Raw genomic sequence first — 23,414 nt, 5'->3', positions numbered from 1 at the left:
TGTACTGACAGCATGGAGCCTACTTGGGATTGATTCTCTCTCCCTCCCTCTCTCTCTCTCTCTCTGCCCCACCCTCGCTTGCTCTCACTCTGTCTCAAAATAAATAAAAATTTTTTAAGTTTATTTTTTATTTTTTTAAGTTTATTTATTTATTTATTTTGAGGGGGTGGGGGAAGAAAGTACAGGTCATGGAAGGGCAGAGAGAGAGGGAGAGACAGAAAATCCAAAGCAGTCTCCACGTTGTCAGCGCGGAGCCCCACGCAGGGCTCGAACCCATGAATCATGAGACAATGACCTGAGCTGAGGTCAGACGCTTAACCAACTGAGCCCCCCAGGCGCCCCGAATGAATAAACATTTTTTTTTTTAATTTGAAAAGGGGAGCCTGGGGGGCTCAGTTGGTTGAGCAGCATTCAGCTCAGGTCACGATCTCATGGTTCGTGGGTTTGAGCCCCATGTCGGGCTTTGCCCTGAAAGCAAGGAGCCTGCTTTGGATTCTCCGTCTCCCTTTTTCTCTGCTGCTCCCCCACTCTCGCTCATGCTCTCTCTCTCAAAAATAAATACACGTTAAAATTTTTGTGAATATTAAAAAATATATAGCCATTTTCTCACAGTTGTGGAGGCCAGAAGTCCCAAAACAAGGCGTTGGTGGGGTTGATTCCTTTTAGAGGCTCTGAGGGACAATCCTTTCCATGATGGCTCCCGGACATCTGTCTTCCTATGGCCACCTTCCGTGTGTGTGTGTGTGTGTGTGTGTGTGTGTGTGTGAAACCACTCTCCCCTTTCTCTTATAAGGACACCAATCATTGAATTTAGAGCCAACCCTAAATCCAGGAGGACCTTCTTCTGAGGCCCCTAACCTACATCTTTACATCTGTAAAGACCCTATTTCCAAATAAGTTCACAGGCACAGGTTCCAGGGGTTGGACTTAAAGCGTAACGTTTTGGGGACACTGTTCAACCCGCGGCAAGAAGCGTCTCTGTGGAGGGAGGGAATGGTCGATGCCATGACCTACTGTCTCCACCTGCTTTGACTCAGCTGTCACCTCTAGGGAGCTTGCTACCTTTCCTTTGTGCCCCATAGCACCTTAGTCCACCACCATCACTGCCACCATTATTCCCTCAGCTAACATTTGCCGTCAGGCACTGAGCTGGGCCCCAGGGCTACAGCAGCGAGAGATGCCAAATTTAGTGTGCAAAAATATGGGGCAGGGTGTGGGAGGCCACGGGGCTTGAACTCGTGACTCTGAGATCAACACCTGAGCCGAGATCAAGAGTCAGATGCCTAATTTTTTTTTATGTTTATTTTTTTTCTAAATTTGTTTTAACGTTTATTCATTTTTGAGACAGAGAGAGACAGAGCATGAATGGGGGAAGGTCATAGAGAGAGGGAGACACAGAATCTGAAACAGGTTCCAGGCACCGAGCTGTCAGCACAGAGCCCGACGCGGGGCTCGAACTCACGGACTGTGAGATCACGACCTGAGCCGCAGTCAGACGCTTAACCGACTGAGCCACCCAGGCGCCCCTTTTTTTTTTTTTTTTTTAATTTTTTAATATATGAAATTTACTGTCAAATTGGTTTCCATACAACACCCAGTGCTCATCCCAAAAGGTGCCCTCCTCAATACCCATCACCCACCCTGCCCTCCCTCCCACCCTGCCCTCCCTCCCACCCCCCGTCAACCCTCAGTTTGTTCTCAGTTTTTAACAGTCTCTAATGCTTTGGCTCTCTCCCACTCTAACCTCTTTTTTTTTTTTTTTTTCCTTCCCCTCCCCCATGGCTTTCTGTTATGTTTCTCAGGATCCACATAAGAGTGAAACCATATGGTATCTGTCTTTCTCTGTATGGCTTATTTCACTTAGCATCACACTCTCCAGTTCCATCCATGTTGCTACAAAAGGCCATATTTCATTTTTTCTCATTGCCACGTAGTATTCCATTGTGTATATAAACCACAATTTCTTTATCCATTCATCAGTTGATGGACATTTAGGCTCTTTCCATAATTTGGCTATTGTTGAGCGTGCCGCTATAAACATTGGGGTACAGGTGCCCCTATGCATCAGTACTCCTGTATCCCTTGGATAAATTCCTAGCAGTGCTATTGCTGGGTCATAGGGTAGGTCTATTTTTAATTTTCTGAGGAACCTCCACACTGCTTTCCAGAGCGGCTGCACCAATTTGCATTCCCACCAACAGTGCAAGAGGGTTCCTGTTTCTCCAGGCGCCCCTTTTTATGTTTATTTTTGAAAGAGACAGAGTGCGAGCGGGGGAGGGGTAGAGAGCGAGCCGGAGACACAGAATCTGAAGCAGGTTTCAGGCTCTGAGCTGTCAGCACAGAGTCCGACGTGGGGCTCAAACCCACAAACCGTGAGGTCACGACCTGAGCCCAAGTCAGATGCTGAACCGACTGAGCCACCCAGGTGCCCCAAGAGTCAGATAGCTTAAGGACTGTTCAACCATGCCCAGTATGGAGCCTACTTTGAATAGATAGATAAGTGGCACCCGGGGTAATCTGAGTTGCAGATAAAGAGTGAGTTTAAGTTTGGCCCATGTATTGTATTTGGCAACCCTGACATCCCAGCCTCCGTCAGGGAGAGAAGGCTCCGAAGACCTAAGCTGGGACCCCAGGGCTAAAGACAAGAGAGGGTTTCTGATGAAGGGAACAGCAGGGCCAAAGTCTTGGCGCGGAGAGGGGGCCCTGGCCAGGTGGGAAGGGGCCAAACATGCAGCCCCTAACCCCTGATGGAGGCTGGGACCTCAGAGTGCTTAACTGGCCTGACCAGATGTGCACTTTAGAAAAAGGGGGGGATGTGTGTGGCAATGAAATGCCAGAGAAAGAAGAGTGTTTCAAGGAGGAAGGAGTGAATAGCAGGCCAGATGTTGCAGGGAGGTCCAGAAAGACAGGGACTGAGACCCGTCCATTGGGAAGCTGCTGGAAGCATCGGGCAGAGGCTTCCGCGGGGTGCTAGGAAAAGAAGCCACCTGCAGGTGGCTTGAGGGGTGAGCGGCGTGAGAGTCAGGAAGGTAGAGATAAGGTGGGCCACTTTTTCCGAAAGTTTTTTTGCGGAGGGAGAGAGGCCTGAAAGCAGGAGAGAGCAGGGCTGAGGAAGTCGGGGGAGGGAGGGAGGAGTGAAGGGAGGGACCCTGAGGGGATGAGGCCCAGCCCGGGGAGGTCTGGCCCTGGAGGAGGCTCAGCTCCTCAGGGGGCCGGAAGGGAGAAGGTGGGGGCGCTTTCAGAAGCCTTTTGGGACATCCCAGGACTGTCCTCTGCCAGGTGACGGGGGCAATGTCTAAAGCCCGCCTCTCCCCAGCCGTGCAGTGACACGCGTGCCACTGGGGAGGTGTCTCCCCAGCCCGTGCCCCCCCACCCCCAACACAGAGCACAGGCCATCTCCAGGCCTCCACAAAGCAAATGAGTGAATGACTAGTTGAGAGCAGTTGAGGGCTGTAGGGCAAGAGGAGAGCAAAGCAGGGTGAGGGAGTGGCTGGAGCTGGAGGAAGAAGGGTCCAGAAAGTGGGTGGGAGGGGTGCAGGGCCTGAGAGAGAGGGGCAGAGTGTTTCCGTCCAGAGGGGTGTGATGCCCGGGGGCGGGTGTGTGTGTGTGTGTGTGTGTGTGTGTGTGTGTGGCTCATGAGGCAGTGTAGACAGCCTGGTCGAAAGAGGCAGAGGCTTGTCAGGGAGGGGAGGAAAGGAGCGGTGGGTGGGGTGGGGAGGGGTGGGGAGATGAACTTTTGCACCTTGGAAGGGAATTCCTTGGTCGCCCTGGGCCATGCCAGGTGCCTTCCTTATTCCTATCGCCGCCTTTAATCTCATTTAATTCTCCCAACCTGCCTTGGAGAACATCAAGCCGGTGAGAAAACGGTCGCTGCGGGTAGTCTCACTGTAGGAATAAGGAAACCGAGTTTCTGGGTCTCGAGGCACCTTGCCTAAAGTCTCAAAGCTCCCAGGTAGCAGAAAAGGAGTTTAAGCCCAGGCTGGTCTGACTCCAAAGCAGACTCTGTTACACCACCACCACTCAAGGCCAAGGAAGCCCTGAGCAGAGAAGAGTCCACAATCAGGTGGAAGGATACTGATGTAGGGCAGGAACAGGGCATTGGACCTTCTCAGGCCTCTCACGGGGCCCAGATGATGTCACCTCCCCAAGGGATGGCTGGGCTCACCTCCCGGGCCTTGTCAGATATCCCGCAAATTCCAGCAGCCTGGGGGAAGGTGGACCCAAGAGTGAGGAGTGGCACAAGAGCCAGGGCATAAAGTAATCGTGGAGGCAGATATCTGGTCCCTCAAACAGCTGACCTTGAAATTCAAAGTGGGTAAGGAAACAAGAAAAGCCAAAACAGGGTGGGGACTGCTCAGGGTTGCAGGGGGGGTGGGGGTGGGTGGGTGGGTTGAGCCTGATTCCCACCTTGCCCCTCCTCCCTCTGTAAACACCCTTGCCCACTCCTTCATGCTTCCCTGGCTCTGCAAATACTGTTCCCACCCCTGGAATCTCCTTGTCTCCTCCTCCTTCAAGGGCAAGTTCACAGGGCCCCTCTTCCCACCCTGGCCACTCTCCTCCCACCCTTAGCTCCCTCTTCTGGTCCCCAGAGTACTTGCAAGCAAATTTTCTTTTTTTGCTTTTTTTCTTTTCTTTTCTTTTTTAACTTTATTTATTTTTGGTACTCTCTACACCCATTGTGGGGCTCAAACTCATGACCCCGAGATCAAGAGTTGCAGGCTCGGGGGACCTGGGCGGTTCAGTCGATTAAGCGTCCGACTCTTTTTTTTTTTTTTTTTTTTAAATTTTTTTTTTTTTCAACGTTTTTTTTTATTTTATTTTTGGGACAGAGAGAGACAGAGCATGAACGGGGGAGGGGCAGAGAGAGAGGGAGACACAGAATCGGAAACAGGCTCCAGGCTCCGAGCCATCAGCCCAGAGCCTGACGCGGGGCTCGAACTCACGGACCGCGAGATCGTGACCTGGCTGAAGTCGGACGCTTAACCGACTGCGCCACCCAGGCGCCCCAAGCGTCCGACTCTTGATTTCTGCTCAGGTCGCGATCTCACGGTTCATAAGTTCGAGCCCCGCATCCGGCTCTGCACTGACAGTACGGAGCCTGTTTGGGATTGTCTCTCTCTGCCCTCCCCCACTTGTCCCCCCCACCCCCGCCCTCAAAATAAATAAGCATTGGAAAAAAAAAGAGTCGCAGTCTCCACCGCCTGCGCCAGCCAGGCGCCCCTTCCGACCGAGGAATAGGATTCAGGTTGAAGATTCATTCATTCCAGTCTACCTACATTCCTCTCGCCGTCTCCTCAGGCTGGAAATACCATCACGCTGGCTGCGCTCCAATTTGTGTCTCCTGCCTGGACCTCCCCCCTGCTCCGAGTTCCAGACTCTGATCACCCCACATTTCTATGTGAATGTCTAGAAGACATCTCAAACCTGACATGGTCAAAACAGAATTCCTGATCTTCCCCAGCCCCACCCTCGTCGTGTTCCCTCCAAAGCTGCCCGGGTCTCTGTTGAAGCCGCGGCACTTTCCCAGGAGCTCAAGCTCAAAAACACACCAGACAGACCCTGACTACTACTCCCATCCATCCCCACTGCTGTCCAGCTGGCACAAGCATCATTGCTCTTGCCTTTGATTGGAGCAATGGCCTCTGCATGGATCCTCCTGTGACCTTGCCCCTACACTGTCTTCTCAACCCAGTGGCCAAGAGCACATAAGACACTCCATGGCTCCTCCACGCAGATTCTCCTGCGGTGTCCCAGCTCGCTCTATCCCAAAGTCCTTTAAAACCTACAGGCCCTAGGGAACCTGGCTGCCTCAGTCGGTAGAGCATGTAACTCTTGATCTCAGGGTCATGAGTTCAAGCCCTATGTTGGGCGTAAAGCTTATTTAACATCAAGCGTACAAGCCCTCAATGATCCTCTCTCTACTTGTTTTTTAAAACAATTTTCTTTAACATTTATTTATTTTTGAGACACAGAGAGAGACAGAGCACGAGCAGGGGAGGGGCAGAGAGAGGGAGACACAGAATCCAAAGCAGGCTCCAGGCTCTGAGCTGTCAGCACAGAGCCCGATGCGGGGCTCGAACCCACGAACAGCGAGATCATGACCTGAGCCAAAGTCGAACACCCATGCTTCCTTACTTCCTTCGGATCTTGACGCACATGTTACCACATGCTTACCTTCCTTGAGTATCCTAGCTAAAACTCCAAATCCTGACCCTCCTTATCCCCCTTCCCTGCTTTATTTTCCTCCATAGAATCGATATCATCTACCTTATTATATATTTTTACCAGTGTATTTAGTTTATTATCTGCCTCCTTTTAGAACACAAGTGCTGGGGGCGTCTGGGTGGCTCAGTTGGTTAAACGTCCAACTTCAGCTCCAGTCATGATCTCGAAGTCTGGCCCTGTGCTGACAACTTGGAGCCTGGAGCCTGCTGTGGATTCTGTGTCTCCCTCCCTCTCTCTCTCTCTGCCCCTCGCCCGCTCACACTCTGTCTCTCTTTCAAAAAAATAAATAAGCATTAAATTTTTTTTTTTTTTAGAATACAAGTTCTGTGAGGGCAGGCCTTTTCTGTTATGGCTGTTTGCTTTGCTGTCGGGAACAGTGCCGAGCCCATGGTAGGCCCTCAACAGATACTGTTGAGCACTTGTTTTGGGGTCATCACTGCACTGAGCACTGGAAGATGGGATAATGAGCAAAACCTGACCAAGTCTATGAAACTTCAGTCTGGGTCAGCTGTCATCTAATTTTCGCGAGTATGACCCTACCTGCGGAGCTCGTGGAAAACTGACTCCACCCCTGGAGTCCTGGGGTAGGACACCCGGTAGGACCCAGGGGTGTATACAGTGCATTCAGCTTCCCAAGTGATTCTGATGCAAGGGGTCACGCTGGTCTGCTGGGACAGACTGAAAGTCCTATCGTTCAGGACACCTGAGGTCTCATTTCCACAGCACCATCCATTAAACAGTGTTGCTTGCGTCTCCCCTCTAAACAGTGACGTTTTGGACTGCTCGTCTCTGTGTCCCCTGGGTTCAGCACCGCGTAGGTGGCGGTGAATGCTTATTGAGAGAGCGAATGAATGAGGAACGAACAGTTAGACGGATGAATGAAGAACGGGACTCCGGTTAGAAAAGGAACTTCAAGAGTTCAAGATCTAAAAGGCGGGAACGTTTCCAAAGAGTTTTCCTGTGCCCGAAGGTTGCAGGAGGAGCTGGTGTTTCCGAGGTCATGACGCGTTTGCTCCTCTGCGAAGGTGCCCCGGGCCGGGCCGGGCCGGAGCGGCCGCGGGGAGGCCGGGCGCTGGGGCAGCGCTGCCACCCACCCTGCGGCCTGGCAGCGCTCTGCTCAAGGCCAGGCGCGGCCGTTGCCATAGCTACAGACACAGCCTGGAGAAGAGGGGGGCGGGGCCGGGCTTACGTCATTCCTAGCGCGACGCTGCTCCGCGCCTCCCGCCTCTTTCGGGAGCGAGACCCTCCACCCGCCTCCCAGGCTCTCCACCTGCGCGCTTCCCCAGCTCGCGCCCTCCCCCTCTCTGCGCCGGCGCGGTGCCCGCCAGGGCGCGCAGGGGAGCCCGCGAGGCGCATGCGCGGTGCGGGGCCCGCCGCCGCTCTGGTGTCGTCGCCGCCGCCGTCGCTGCCGTTGCCGCCTCCCTGCCGGCAAGTGTGGGAAGGAGGAGCTGAGGGCCGCCGCCGCCGTTGCCGCCATGGGGGTGAGTGAGGCAGGGAGAAGAGACGCGAGGGCCGGGAGCGCTCCCCGCTCCCCTCGCCCCCTGCGCCCCCATTGTTCCTTGAACCCCCCCCTCACGTGACCCCGACACCCTCCGGCCTCACGTGACCCCCCAACCCCCCACATGACCCGGCTCCCCCATTCTAAGTGTCCCCCAACTCGGCGCAGCCCGGGGATCCCTTGGGGAGCCCCCTTCTCCGGGCTCCACCCCCTTGGGTGTCCCCCCCCCCCCCGCTCCCCGCCCCCCGCCCCTCGCGTCGCGCCCGCCCCGCCTTCTCGGCTGACCTGTTATCTTCCTCGCCTCTCCCTGACCTCTGCGCGGTCCCTGGGGTACCCCCAGCCCCCAGGCGTCACCCATCACCTGGCTGTCACCGGCTTCGCGGCTCCCCACATCCCAGGCCGACCCTGGCGCGGAGGGATCTGAGGCCCGGAGAAGAGGCACCCAGCCAAGGTCACACAGGCAGGGAGCAGGGGCCAGACCCAGACTCGGGCCTCCCCCGCCCTCCGCCCCTGGCCGCGCTTCCTGCTACCCGGATTCTCGGGGAAGCCGGTGCCCCTCCACTCTTTCCAAACCTCTCCACCGGCCTCCTCCTGCTCCTAAAACGTCCCCTTCCCTTCCAACAGAGGCCTGTTCTCGAGGCCTCCTGGAGGCAACGGAGTGGTTCTAGTTATTTCTTGGCTTGTTAGTAGGCCAAGTACAGGTGGCTTTGCACGGGCCGGCTGTGCGGGTGAGCAGGGGACCGATGGCGGGGCCACTGATGGCTCCAGCCGCAGATGGGTAGTGACCACCCGTTCTAACTGAGGCAGCCTGGAGGTGCGCCCTTCCCTGGCAGAGAGGGTTGGGCAGAAGTTACTCAGATATTGCTGTGAGTTCACCTTCCTAAGTTCCACTTAGAGCAGCATCAGTCATTCCCCTGTGGCTGGCCCTGCCTGGTATCACGTATACTAGTTTTTCCGTGGAATTTTCCCCACCTGTAGCAAGCCCGGCCTTTGAGCCAGATGTCCCTCCGTTCTGTCGTCACTGGCCAGCAACACGATACTGTGCCAGTGACGTGGCCTTCCTGGATTTGAATTTTCTCATCTATGTAATGAGGATGATGATACCATCCCCCCCACCCCATGAGAGGATTAAATGAGATAGTGGATGTCCATAGCCACACGGGTGCCTCTCAATTCGTGGCTGTTATTTTTGCTTGTATTCTCACCTTTTACTTTAGTTGTCTAAAATAGATCTGTGCTATTTTTAATCCATTGGGTTTGTCCCTCCTGTTGTTAACCTAGATTTTTCTCGTTTAAGTAGTTATTGACCGAACATATCAACTTGTTAGACAAAAATAGTTGTCTAACCCCTGTCGAAGCACTTTATGTAATCCATGTCAAAAAAAACACATTCATCTTGTTTCGGCAAGGAATTTTGGGTACTGCGTACTTCCTATATAGAAAATCAAGCCTAGAAACCTTAGGCATATTTAACCTAGATTTTGCTGAAAGGTCCCAGACCCCAGCTCTTGTTGAAATGAGGTAAAATCGGGGCGCCTGGGTGGCTCAGTCAGTTAAGTGCCCGACTTCGGCTCAGGTCGTGATCTCACGGTTTGTGGGTTTGAGCCCCGCGTGGGGCTCCGCACTGACATTGTAGAGCTTGCTTAGGATTCTCTTTCCCTCTCTCTCTGCCCCCACCCCTCCGCCCCCACTCATGCTTTCTCTCTCTCAAAAGTAAATTAAAAGATGGGGCACCTGGGTGGCTCAGTCGGTTAAGTGTCCGACTTCGGCTCAGGTCACGATCTCGCGGTCCGCAGGTTCGAGCCCCGCGTCGGGCTCTGGGCTGATGGCTCAGAGCCTGGAGCCTGCTTCCGATTCAGTGTCTCCCTCTCTCTCTGCCCCTCCCCCGTTCATGCTGTGTGTCTCTCTCTGTCTGAAAATTAAATAAACGTTAAAAAAAAAAGTAAATTAAAAGAAAAGAAAGAAATGAGGTAAAATCTGTGCCCCTGGTATCCACTCTGTACGTGTCTACTCAGCATCAGCCACGACAGACTGAGCAGAAAACAAAAGGCATAACATGCCATTCTGGCCAACACTTCCTTACTGGTTGAGTTGAAAGCAGGACTCAGAGATACTGCGACCCTTGCTTCCTTTAGGGCCTCCCCACATTATTACTCTTACTTCACAGATGTGTTTCTCAGAACAGCCCCTACCTAGTCTCTTCTGGCCTAAAGCTCACTGCAGAAGAGAAACTTGAATCTTCCTCCCTGAAACAGAGCTGGAACCCTCTCTCTCATTATCCTCGTTCCTCATGGGTGGGGACTGTGGACTCCCCACGTCAGTGTCAGGAAGGCCAGTGTTTGTGGCGATCACCCTCTGTTGGAGGGCCCTGCTGCGTTTGACAGCCTGACCTCAGGCTAAGAGTGGCGTCAGACCGAACGCCCTTCTCTGCTTCAAAGGTCTTTTCACCCTCGACGCCACAAATGCGTGGTCTTTTAGGAATTAGAATTTAGAGCTCTGGCTCCCTTTGCCAAAAAAACAGGTTTTTTCTAGACACTGGATACTTTGAGGGGTGAAGGTATTGGCACCGGGAAGCTAAGAGGTGCTAAATCTCTTTTCTGAAATGTGCCTCCTGCCCCCATCCGTGTGCTTTTTGTTTTTTAATTTCTCTGTGTGACTCCTGGCAGTCCTAGAACTGCCTGTGGAGACACTGCTTTGATAGGAATAGCAGGGGAGGGGGGCTCTTGGCGGGGGGTGCTCCCGGGGCGGGGGCTCAGTCAGTTAAGCATCTAACTTTGGCTCACGTCATGGTCTCAAGGTTCATGAGTTCGAGCCCAACTTCGGAATTCTCTCTCTGCCCTTCATTCACTCACACTCTCTCTCTCTCTCTCTCTCTCAAAAAAAAAAAAAAAAAAAAAAAATATAGCAAGGGGAGGAGTTTCACAGCTTCGTGTGAAAACACTTATGTAATATGTAACACTTGATAACAAGTGCTGTATAAATGTAGTTCATGTTGTGGAAGAAGCTCCCACTTTAGGGTTCAGACCTGGATTTGAATCTTGGATGATTCATTCAGCAGGTATGGACTTAGTACCTACTGTTTGCTGAGCACTGGGTATACATTGACTAATTTTACCAATGTGACCTCTACCTCTGCCTCTACCTCATGGAGTGCACAGTCTGGTGTGAGTGGGGGGAGGGGGTGGTAGGGAGACCTCTTTGAGAAGTCTTTTCACTGTCTCTGTGACCCTGAAAATGATCTCACCCCTCTGTGCCTCAGTTTTCTCATCACAGAAGTGGGCACACTTCTTTATAACTTGGTGAGTTATAAAGACCAAAATAAATCATCTTTATTTTTTTCTAATGTTCTGTTTACTTATTTATTTATTAAAATATTTTTTTTTTAACGTTTGTTTATTATTGAGAGACAGAGCATGAGCATGGGAGGGACAGAGAGAGAGGAGGAGACACAGAATCCGAAGCAGGTCCCAGGCTCTGAGCTGTCAGCACAGAGCCCGACGCGGGGCTCGAACTCCCAAACCGCGAGATCATGACCTGAGCCAAAGTCCGACACTTAACCGACCGAGCCACATAGGCATCCCTGTTCTGTTTATTTTTGAGAGAGAGAGAGGGAGAGGGAGCGTGCGAGCAGAGGAGGGCAGAGAGAGAGAAGACTGAGGATCTCAAGCAGGCTTTGTGCCGACAGCAGAGAGCTCAGTGTGGGGCTCAAACCCACAAGCGGTGAGTGAGATCATGACCTGAGCTGAAGTCGGATGCTTAACCGACTCAGCCACCCACCCGCCCCGCTAAATCATCTTAAAGCGTCAGCAGAGTGTGGCACTAGCGGATCCTTGTAAACAGAAGTCCTTATCTTTGGCATCTAGTACATTGTATCATTTTGTCCTAGCAGCAGTCCTGTGAGCTGTAGGCACTGTTAGCCCCATTTTACTGATGAGGAAGTTGAGATTCAGAGAAACTAAGTAACTGGCCCAAAGTCACACAGCTACTCAGAGGAAGAGCTGAGTATCAAATCCAAGTCTCTTGACTCAAAATCCCACACTCTTTTTATTATATAAAGCTCCCCTGGGAAAGACACTTAACCACAATGAGCTTTACTGTTCACTGTGCCGATTTCCCATTTTAATTAGGAGAATTTTCCGGTGTCCCTGCAGGATAGCCTTACCTCCACAAGGCAGGGCAAAGCTAATTGGAACAGTAGGAGACCACTTTTCCTAGTGTGTGCTAGGTTTGAGGGAGAGCCCCTGCCTGTCCCGGCTGCAGCAGCCTGCCACATGCCCCGTGTGCAGGGAGTGAAGCTCTTAAGGGTCTCTTTCATTATCTGCCGTCTCGGGCCACGGCAGCCCCAAGCCTCACTCTGAGGGTTGCCTGGCTTGCCTGTTCCCTTGCATGAATGAGCCCATAAATCTCCCGGAGGCCTGGGGTTGGCCCTCCTGCTGCTTGTGCTTAGGAATTACTTCCTTCATGTGCTTAGAAATGAGATGCTGTGGCGGAACCCACGTTTCAGTGCTTTCTGGGTCCCAGGAGTCACCTGCACCTTTGATCTCTGGGCTCTGTATTGTGTTAAGGGAGAACCAGCATGCAGAGTGGAGGAGGGGAGCTCGTCTCAGCTGTAACGGCGTGCTGACTTCTGACCTGTCCTTCCAGCTCTTCTGTGAGGCCAGCATTCGAGTCCCCACTTTTCTGGGGATGGGCTTGCTTTCATAGGGCATGCAAGGGTGGCGGGAGGAGCACTGGCCTGGCCTGGCCTGGCCGATGCCAAAGCGCATGTTCTTTTCTTGGAGACTGCTGTCTCGGGTTTGCCTGTTCCTCACCCCTACCTCAGTGTAGAGGTAGGGCCTGGGGCAGCACCGTGTGGGCACGGTGGCGGTGGCAGCGTGTCAGCCATTTCCAAGCCAGAAGGGATGAGAAATGAATTGCTGAGTGGCCACCTTAAGGGCACCTGAGGTCTCGCCTCTGTCTTGGCAGGACGGAGACTGTCTTTTGACATTGATGTTGGCCTTCCCGTTGGGAGACAGCCTGGCTGGTGGAACAAACCCTGGATCTGGGGCTCAAACCCTGGGGTTGAATCCTCTGCCATTCGCTCTTGGGGGAGCCCTACATGAGTCACACCATCCCTTTGAGCCTCAGTTTCCTCACGTGTGAATGGACAGGATGGTTTTTGCCCTGAGGAGCGAAGCAGTTATTTGTGAAGTACTTTGCGAGCTGAGTGTATCCCTCAATGTTGTTTTGAAATTCAAATTCCCAGAGGAAAAGGTGGTTGCTCTAAAACCTGCGTGTAGTAGAGAGGGGCTGGTCCTGTCCCCAGTCAGTCCTAGCATTATGAGGACAGTGTGCTTGCTTCTGTTTGTTCCTTTATTTATTTTTTTATTTTTAACTAAAAAAAAAAGTTTATTTGTTTTGAGAGAGAGAGAGAGAGAGACAGCGCAAGTCGGGGAGGGGCAGAGAGAGAATCCCGAGCAGGCTCTGAGCTGTCAGCGCCGAGTGATGCGAGGCTCAGACCCACAAAGCTGAGAGATCATGACCTGAGCCGAAGTCAAGAGTCAGACACTTAACTGACTGAGCCACCCAGGCGCCCCTGTTTGTTCCTTCCTTTAGGGAGGTGGGAAATGGGGTCTAGCCTTGCTTCCAGCCCAGTACTCAGTGTGGGGATAGTAAATAGCTGACGTTGAGCGAGTTTACACCTAGAAGAGCAGTTCCTGTGAGTTCCTTGTATCCGAGCTCTTGCCTTCTGGTCCCTCGAAATAAGAGTTAAGCAGTGTTGGGGAGCCTGATGGCTCAGTCCGTTTAGCCTCCGACTTCGGCTCAGGTCATGATCTCGCAGTTTGTGGGTTTGAGCCCCACGTCGGGCTCTGTGCTGACAGGTCAGAGCCTGGAGCCTGCTTTGGATTCTGTGTCTCCCTCTCTTTCTGCCCCTCCCCAGCTTGTGCTCTGTCTCTGTCTCTCAAAAATAAATAAATGCTAAAAAAAAAAAAAGAGAGAGAGAGAGAGAGTTAAGCAGTGTCATTCCTTAGAGAGCCGAGGGTAGAATTTATCCTGAAACTTGCTGGGCCCGGTCGGTGTCAGGGCTAAGGTGCAGCTGGAGGTAGTAAAACCTGTCTCTGGGGAGCTCGGGGCACTGAGAGGTGGGGTCCGAAGAGGCAGTGCGTTGGTGCAAAAGCAGAGCCGTCCTGCCCGAGCCTTTGGGTGCCTTCTGGTGCCTTCAGGAGTTGGGCCGGGCGGGTGGGCAGCTCGGGACGCCTGCGCTGCTCTGGGCTTCCCGGGGAGTGAGAGCAAGGGGCCTCGTTCACTGAGAACAGGCCAGACTCATCCTCACCTGCTTACACCTCCAAGGACGCCTTCTGAGCCTCATTGGTCGGATGAGGAAAGGAAAGGCAGAGGAGGGCTGGGTCTTTTCCGAATAGCACTCCGAAGAGGCCTTGGATAAGGCCTGTCAGACTCCAGATGGGCTCTTTTTCCTGTGTCATTAGCTTTTTACAAGAGGGTGAGAGGGTCCGCTGAGGCCTGAGAGAGCCCCGCGTGAGCCTTAAAATAGGATTTGCTCTGCACGCAGTTACGAGTGGTTTGCCACTCGCGCCTCTGTGCAAGGACGCTCTCTCTTTGCTCCTCCCCTGCTGCCTGGGTGCCCTGCGGCGTGGCCTTGCTGACGTGTGTCAGCGTGGCCTCTGTCCCCAAGTGAGCCCTTCGCTCTGCCCTTGTCGACACTAGGTGCGCAGTGTGCGCGGCGCTTCTGGCCCCAGGCTAAGAAAGGGGACCTGGTTCCAAAGGGGCTCCCCCAGACCGAATCTTTGCCTTCTGGAGCTGGAAGACACTGAAAAGGCTTTGAATAAACTTCTCCTTAGGAACAGCTTTCAGCGGCTACCTCGGAGGCCTCCCTGAAGCCTGCCCTGACTGTGTCTAAAATTAGTGGTTGCCTCCTTAGGAGGGAAAGGATGAGTGCATATTTATTAGGCACCTGCTGGGGCCCAGGCTCCGCCGCAGCCATTGTCCTGTGCTCTCACTGGGTCCTCACAGCCACCCGTCAGTCCCGAGGGTCAGCAGTCTTTCTGACAGGGAAGCCGAGAAGTCTAGTGACGCTCCCGAGCGCTCGTGACTAGAAAACGCTTGGGTCTTTCCCACCCCGCCAAGTGTGCAGCAGGCGAGACTGGAAACTCCTGCCGCTGAGGCCAGGCCTCGGCTCCTCGGAGGCAGAGTCAAGCTTTGGTTGGCCACAGCCCTTCCAGCCAACTTTGCTTTTCCCTGTTGCAGAGGAAGTCAAGCAAAGCAAAGGAGAAGAAGCAGAAGCGGTTGGAGGAACGAGCAGCTATGGATGCCGTCTGTGCCAAAGTGGACGCCGCCAACAGGGTGACTCCCCTCCTTCCCAAGTCCCTTTCTCCTAGAACTTCAACTTGGTTTTTAATTTGGCTTCTTTTGGCGCCACCCTGTGGCAGAATTTTGTTACTCCAGCCCACGCCTCCGCGGCCTCCTTGCTGCGGAGGCAAATGATTCAAATGAGCCAAGGCGCAGCCCGCAGGGCCCGAGATTGGCGAGGGCGTGCGGGCAAATGTGGACTCAAATGGGAGTGGCTGCTTCTCTCTGTGGGTCTCCTTCCGTACCAGTGGAAGAAGGGTCCGGAGACGTTTTTGTTAGGATTTTGCATTTTGGTGAGGAAACCCCCCTGGTGAAATGTGGTACGGTTTTCTCGTTCGTTCCTTCAAACATTAGTTGACCGACCGTGAGGTGCCAAAGGCTGTGCCGGCACCAGGGGCTGGAGGCAAGGAAGCAGTAGCTGTGGAGCTAACCCTAACCCTCACCCCAGTGGCCCTAGGAGCAGGCTTGGCTTTCAAACAGCCGAAGACATTGCGGTCATCCTTCCTGCCCCCATTTCGTATCCCATTTTTGCCCTCATTTTAGCCCACCCACTAAACAGTCCACGTATATAAGGAGGTGGTTCAGGGACATGGTTGTTCCAGTTTGGGTTTTGACCAGGTGAGGCTGGTTGGGGGCTTCTTCGAAGTATGCAGGTGGATCGGGGGGGGGGGGGGGGGGGGGGGCTCTCTTTTGGCTCAGGTGACCTAGAGGCCAGTATTAGTGTTAGGCGAGTAGAGTCTCTTCTTACCTTGTGACATGAGGCTGACTTCAGTCTCGGGCCTTCTTACTAGAACCCTCCCTACCTGTGATTCCAGAGCTGAGGCAGGTGAAGGGTCTGTATGAGGGCTGCTCCTGGGCCGAAGCTAAGCCTCCCAGTGTGGGGCTGCACACCGTCACACCTCGGGGCAGAGCCCGCGACTGGGCCACGCCTGCGTTCGTGCTACACCTCTTTTCTTTCCCTCCGCAGCTTGGAGACCCTTTAGAGGCTTTCCCAGTGTTCAAGAAATATGATCGAAATGGGTAAGTGTTTCACTCTCCAGCTGTTGTCTCCTTGACGGTCTGAAGGGATTCACCTTCCCAGAGTATGTTTCCTCAGACCCGAATTTGCTCATTTGTTATGAAAAAGAAGAAGCTATGGCTCATGTCTTGTGGGGATAGAATCCCCCGGTCAGGGTGACAGAGGAGTCCCTAATGAACAAAGATTGCATAATCTTAGACTGAGGTTTCTTTAGGATTTGACATCGTCTCTGGGTGAAGAATCATAGAGCTGAAGAATCGTAGAACTGAAACAAACTTGAAAAATCTAGGCTGACTTCCTCCTTTTATGCAGGGGGAAACCGAGGCTCAGAGAAGCTGGATAAGATTTCTGAGCTACAGAGTTTCTCTGTGGCAGCTGAGGGGGCTTTTCATTCCCAATCTAAAGCTCTTTCCTGGAGTGTATGGTGTAATTGTTAAAAGCCACTTACTAGGGGCGCCTGGGTGGCTCAGTTGGTTAAGCGTGACTCTTGATTTTGGCTCAGGTCACAATCTCACGGTTCATGATATTGAGCCCCTCATTGGGCTCCGCACTGATAGCGGGGAGCTTCTTTGGCATTCTCTTTGTCCCTGTCTGTCTGCCCCTCCCTCGCTGGTGCATGCTCTCAAAAAGTTAAAAAAATTTTTCAGGGCGCACCTGGGTGGTTCAGTGGGTTAAGCGTTCAACTTCAGCTCAGGTCATGATCTCACGGTTCATGAATTTGAACCCTGTGTCGGGCTCTGTGCCGACAGGTCAGAGCCTGGAGCCTGCTTCACATTCTGTGTCTCCCTCTCTCTCTGCCCCTTTCCTGCTCACACTTGGTCTGTCTCTCTCTCTCAAAAATAAATAAAAATTTAAAAACTCTTTTAATTTTTTAATTGTGTGTGTGTGTATATATATATATATATATCTGGGCTCCTTTGGTGCCTGTATATATATATATATATATGTATATGTATATGTATATGTATATGTATATGTATATGTATATGTATATGTATATATATGTTTATTTGTTTTTGAGAGAGAGCAAGGAGAGGAAGGGCTGAGAGAGAGGAGACACAGAATCCGAAGCAGGCTTCAGGCTCTGACCTGTCCACACAGAGCCCGACGCGGGAAAAAAAAAAGTTTTTTTTTAAAGCCACTGACTGGCTCTGTGACCCTGAATAAGTGACTTAACCTCTCTGTGCCATTTTCTGATCAGAAATGGGTCTAATAATAGTACCTTCCTCATGGATTCGTCACAAGTATTAGATGTAAAGTGCCAGTGCCTAGAGCTTACCAAAAGCTAGATCAGTGTTGACTGTTCTTACTACTGTTATTGTTGCTAATCCAATTTATTGCTGTGGGATCTGGATTAAAGCCCCCTTCCCCTTTCTGTCCTTTTGGTTGATAAAACAGGAAGCATAATCTGTCTTACCAGAGATGCTGTTGGCTTGGGGAAAAACAGGGGTTATGATTTTAGAGAATCCTAGCTATGGGTTTGAATCAAAACCGTAACTCTTAAGAACTATATTCAGACAAACCACACAACTTAAGCCTCGTTTTTTTTTTTTTAATCTGTTAAATGGAGTGATAATGCCAAACTTGCAAGGTTTTTTTGTTTGTTTTTTGTTTTAGTTTATTTATTATTTGTTTTGAGAGAGAGAATGAGAGCATGAGCGCATGAGCAGGGGAGGGACAGAGAGGGAGGGAGACGGAGAATCCTAAACAGGCTCCACGCTGTCAGCGCAGCGCCGGACTGGGGGCTCGAAGTGATGAACCGTGAGATCATGACCTGAGCCGAGATCAAGAGTCAGATGCTTAACCGACCAAACCACCCAGGCGCCCCTTGCAAGGTTGTTTTAAGGAGGCGAGAGAATTATATCCAGTTCTGTAAGTAGCAGCTGGTATGAGTATTTTAGTCAACAAGAAAGACAAATGCACGTATGAAAATTATGAAGCAAACGCCTTGGTAGGTGACACTATATCTGCTTTTCATAGTTATGTCTGAATTTGATAGTGTCACATTCGTTTGTTCTTCCTGCCTGTGATCAGATGCGCTACAGTTCCTCCAGTAGCCTTGTCATTCAATGTCCAGGAAGTCCTTTGACATAGTTTAGGGATACCTTACTGTGACATCTTCTAGTGTTCCATATTCAGCATTCCTGCTGACTTTCAGAAATACGGAACAGCTCTGAAGCAGGCACTGCCAGCTGACTCTGGGCTCCTTTGGTGCCTAGAATTTTTTGTGATCTGTGTGGCTGTGATCCTGCTTGAATGTACTTCAAGAATTCAGATTAATGGAGGATTCATATCTGCAGACTGGCCTTAGGAAAATCTACAGCTAAAACAGATGCAGTGCTGTGTTTGGGCATTTCTGACTACTACACGGTCAGTACTCTAGGAAAGGAAGACTCTTCAGGGCCAAAAAGTTCTGAATTTATAAGGCTGAGCACATGTGCAGGTCATATGGCGTGCCAGGCAGCAGAGGTGACAGTCGATTCCAACGGGGACGTCCTCTGAGGGGTCGTGTCAAAGGCCGCTGGAAGATACCGATATGGGAACTCTGCAAGGACTCAGCATCACTGACTTCAGTCTTGTCATAATCCGGCACTACCTAGAGACTGGGATTTCATAGTCTGGCCAAAGAGTTTAACAAAAATTTGTTAAAGTTTTATTTAGAAGTACGTAGATTAAGACACCTTAACATCTACAGCATATTTGTTAGTTTAAGAAAACAGCATGGAGTTGGACCCCATTCCACCCCATTTGATGAACCAAGAGCATCTGCTGTGTCCTCAAAGGAAATGGCAGGCAGTACTCCTCAGAGGGGTTATGGGCCATGGACTTCTCAAAGGGTCTGAGGTGACCCAGCCACTTTCAAGGTCCCAAGGGAGCCCAGAGATTAAATGCCTAAGGGCAGGAACTAAAGGAGTCAAGACTCTAGTGTTTATGACAAAATACAGAGGAGCTGGATTTCAAGCTTTGCTTGAGAAAGCAAAGAGGTAGCAGAGAGGGGCAGAAGTTTACAAGGTGCTGAGTCTGATAAGGGCCTCACGTGGGGGCAGGAAATGGGACTGTGGTCAGGGTGGTGGGCCGGCGATGCCAGTTGTTAATCTCGGCCCGCAAGGCTTCATCCTTCACGGGCATCTTCGGTAGTCACAGTCCGGAAGGCAGGGCACAGGCTTGGCTTTTCTCTGTAGATTAACAGACCAGGCCCGCTTCACTGGCAGGCTCTCAGGGCGGCAGGTAGCGCTCGGGCCTGTAGCCGGCTCCACACGCCTCCGTTTCCACTTTGCAGGTTAAACGTCTCCATTGAGTGTAAGCGAGTGTCCGGACTGGAACCAGCCACCGTGGCCTGGGCCTTCGACCTGACCAAAACCAACATGCAGACCATGTAAGCACACCCCGTCGGGTCTTACTCCTCCCCTTCTGGGGTTTCCCGCCCTGACTGCCCCCACGTTTCCCAGGTACGAGCAAAGCGAGTGGGGCTGGAAGGACCGAGAGAAACGGGAGGAAATGACAGACGACCGAGCCTGGTACCTCATTGCTTGGGAAAGCAGTTCCGTCCCTGTTGCCTTTTCTCACTTCCGGTTTGACGTGGAATGCGGCGATGAAGTCCTGTACTGGTAGGAGCCCCAGCTTGGGGTGGGCGTGGGGAGGAGATGCTGACACTGCTCCAGGCGTCCAGCCGGGTGGCAGAGTCCACTGTCCCCGTCAGGGTCTGCAGGCTGCCAGGGCCCCAGGCTCCTCCGACGGGCCCTGCCTCCCCGTGCTCACGTCGCTGCTTTCTTCGTCCAGCTATGAAGTGCAGTTGGAAAGCAAGGTGCGGCGGAAAGGCCTGGGGAAGTTCCTCATACAGATCCTGCAGCTCATGGCCAATAGGTAAGGGCCACCCTGCGTGTCGCTCCGTTGCAAGGATCTGCCTCTGAGCCATCCGCAGTTCTTTGAGCCTCCGTGGAGGACAGGGCCCATAGGAACGTTTTGGAAGAAAGGCGTGTAGATAGAACCCTCTCAGTAAGAGTCCCTGCCCTGCTGGGACTCCAGATTTTGTACATGCGTTTCGATGCGGCGTTGCTTCGGAGAGCCTGTTGTGCCCCAGTCGTGGGGGTGCGGAGAGGAAGTGGAGAAGAAGCCGGTCAGGTGGGGGCCTGGCGGCCGTGCGTTCTCGTCAGCCCCGTAACAGAGGGGAGCACTGAGCGCTGTGGGTGCCCAGCGCGGAGGTAGAGTCAGGGCACAGAGCAGCGCTCCTCACGAGCAAATGGGAGACAGCAGGCAGAGGCATGAAAGAGGAGGCGTGATTTCGCGTCTGTTTCTCTTTCTGGAAGGTGTTCTCTCTGCTTTCTTCTCAGCACACAGATGAAGAAAGTTATGTTAACTGTATTTAAACACAATCATGGCGCCTACCAGTTCTTCCGAGAAGCACTGCAGTAAGGAGCTGGGCCCCGGTGTGGGACTCTCTGGGCAGTAGGAGGTGCCTGCCCCAGGGTCCTGGCCCTCGCCCTCACGCTCATTCATCCTGAAGCTTGAGTCCAGCGGTCCATGGGAGTGGCCTGGGGATCAGTGAGATGTGTGGCAATGCCCTCTGGCTGCGCCCTCACTCCTAGGGGTCTCACAAGTGCGGCTGGTGGAAAAGTTCTCAGGCCGGGGAGGAAGGCAGTCAGCTGCCTGCAGTCCAACCTTTCTTCTTGCCTGCCTTGCAGATTTGAAATCGATGACTCTTCCCCCAGCATGTCTGGGTGCTGTGGAGAGGACTGCTCCTATGAGATCCTGAGCCGGAGGACCAAGTTTGGGGACAGCCAGCACTCCCACGCGGGCGGGCACTGTGGTGGCTGCTGCCACTGAGCTCCCAAGCTAGAATGCTCTCTCCAAGGCCTGTCTTCTCCCCGGGCTCACGCTGCCGGCCAAGTGCCCTCAGAGCTGTGGCCTCCTCAGCCCTGCGCGTGCCAGGCTGCAGCCTGAGAGCACAGAACCCTGGGGAGGAGTGGTCCAAGCTGCCCCTCCTCCTCTCTCCTGGAAGAGCAGAGTGCCCAGAAGGAGCAGAGAGGAGAGGGTGCTGAGGGAGGAGCTGGCGGAGGCCGGGCACGAAGCGTATCTTCTCATGGTGGCTGCCTTCTCGCCTGGCCCTTGTGCCCTTGAGCATGAGGTTCCCACCTTCTCTGCAGATGGATTCCTGACAAACCCCCTCCCTCCCCCACTGCCACACACACACTTGGACAGATGAGGTGTTTATACCCACCTTTATAAAAGTCCTGGAGCCCCGGGTCAGGGTCTGGCTGGTCCTCAATGAAGAATGGATTCCGTATGAGATCGGGACGTAGAGATAGGCTTCAGAGAGACTCACGTTTCATAGATGAATGCTCTGGTGGAGACCGTGGGAAGGCCTTTTGTGCCACGACGCTGGGAAGCAAGGGGCTCTTTCTAGCTGTGCTTTTATGGGCTCACGGCGGCCGGGGAGGCATTCCAGGGGACCGGCCCGTCGGAAGGAAGGCCCCATCCCTCTCTCTGAGGACCAGGAACAAGGTGTGGATGGGGGCGGGGTGGGGGGGCCAGAAGACAGTTGCGTCTCTGGGCTTTTGGACTTAGTGACTCGAGCTCTTCGTTCACAGAAACAAGCCGGAGGTCCTGCCGGTGCCTCTCCATCGCCCTTCACCACTTGTTCTCCCTCAGCTCACCCCCTCACCCCCTCACCCCTTCACCCTGTTCTTACTCTCACAGGGGAGAATAACGTTAGGGAGCCCCTCCCCTTCCCCCAGAAGGATCCCTCGTTCCTGGCGTGTTCAGTACTGTCTCCTCTCAGATCTTGGTGCTGATTGCTCTCTGAAGGTGGGGCCCCCCTCCCGCTTCAGAGAGCCCCCAGCCAGCAGCAGGCCCCTCTGCCTGCGCTCCCCAGCCTTGCCCCTTGCTGCCTCAGTGAGGCCCTGGCGCCACTGCCCTGGCTGGCGGCTTCGGCTGCAGCAGGAATGCCTCTCGGTGGCCCAAACCGCTGCTCCTCTCTCTGTCCAGTGTCCGCCTTCGGCAGCGGGCTGGAGCAGGGGGAGAAGGCCTTCCTCCTCTCCCGCGGGATAGAAAGGCTGGGGGTCGGAGCTTCTACTTGCCCTGATCTCCGGGCCTTGTTCCCCTCCCAGGGAAGGTAATGACCAAATTCTTATCCAGGAAAAAGCCCCGCCGCCTCCCCTTGGACATCCTTGAGCTCTGCTTTAGGGAGTGTCTTAAAGGTTCTAGCCTTTGTGAAGTTGCTCTTCGGAGGTCTGTTCTGACCTCAGCGTCTGCCCCTACCCCACCCTCTGCCCTGACTCAGGTGGTCTATGCTGGCGGGTCTCCCTGGAGCTGTTCTTGCCTCTCCCCTACTTTCCTGCTTGTGCAGGGGCCTGTCGCACGGCCTCCTTCACCCACCCGGCCCTCCTGAGTGCTCCGTGTTGCTCTTGACCCCGCCAGCAGCCGACGTGGCACTCCGTTGGAGAGGGCCTTGCAGCTTTACACTGGAACAAGCCCCCCTCTGCCCCCGCCTTCTGGCTTGGGGAGGGGGGGTGGATTTTACATGGGCGGGGGTGGGGGGGAGAAATTTGAGTTGAATTGCTGGGAGGGCATTGGGCTCCCTCCAAGAATCATGGAATGACAGAAGCATGTTTAGGAATTTTTTTCCTCTGATCCTTATCTCTCGACACAGAATGGATAGATATTTATTGTCTTAGATCATGGATTTCTGATACCTCCCATTTAAGGGGATCAAAAGGAACCCCACTGTAAATCCTTCATGAGGTGAGTTCAGTGTATGTCGTCTCTTTCCATTCATCGGACACCTGTCACTGAGCCCACTGGCAGATGGGGTGCCTGGTGCCGCACCCTGGTCCTCCTGCCTCTGCCGGTCACTTCCTGCGGGGCTGCTGGGGGTGGGGGCGGGGGTCAGGGCTGGGGCGGGAGAGGCACTGCTTGAGGCCAGTAGGCCACTCTCTGTTGTTGGTGTTGAGCCCATTCAGTTCTCACTTCCCCGGGTCTTGGTTTTGAGAAACAGGGCAGGCCTTTTGTTCCCGGCTTTTTTGTGTGTTTGTTTGGGGCATGTTAAAATATTTTTTAAGACTTTTTTTTTTTTTTTTTTTTTTTTTTTTTTAGTTGTATCCACCCTATTTCAGATTCTTTTTGTTGATGTCAAAAATGTGTATATGACATGCCTATGGTTCTTTTTAACCCTTTCTGGTTTTGTTTTTTAGAGGAAACTGAAGATAAACTCCTTCTTGATATATATTTTTTTCTTTAGCAACTTGTTATCACTGGAATCAAAGGGAAAAGTGATCTCTTTTTGCATTGGTTGTATTTGTATGTCACAAATAAAAGACACTTTGTTCA

At 52.9% G+C, this 23,414-nt stretch overlaps 1 protein-coding gene across 1 annotated transcript; it reads left to right on the top strand.

The window, feature by feature from the left end:
* The first annotated feature begins 7,458 nt into the window (after positions 1-7,458).
* On the top strand, positions 7,459-23,414 carry NAA40 (N-alpha-acetyltransferase 40, NatD catalytic subunit). The gene is made up of 8 exons (XM_078433603.2): positions 7,459-7,706; positions 14,969-15,064; positions 16,038-16,090; positions 19,369-19,464; positions 19,538-19,696; positions 19,869-19,952; positions 20,420-20,497; positions 20,771-23,414. Exons 1-8 carry the CDS (start codon positions 7,701-7,703, stop codon positions 20,910-20,912), a joined length of 714 nt encoding a protein of 237 aa, XP_078289729.1. The 5' UTR covers positions 7,459-7,700; the 3' UTR covers positions 20,913-23,414.

Source organism: Panthera onca, chromosome D1 (genome assembly GCF_046562875.1).
Source record: "Panthera onca isolate mPanOnc1 chromosome D1, mPanOnc1 haplotype 2, whole genome shotgun sequence".
NCBI lineage: Eukaryota > Metazoa > Chordata > Mammalia > Carnivora > Felidae > Panthera > Panthera onca.
This window is presented reverse-complemented; position numbering and strand designations above follow the sequence as displayed.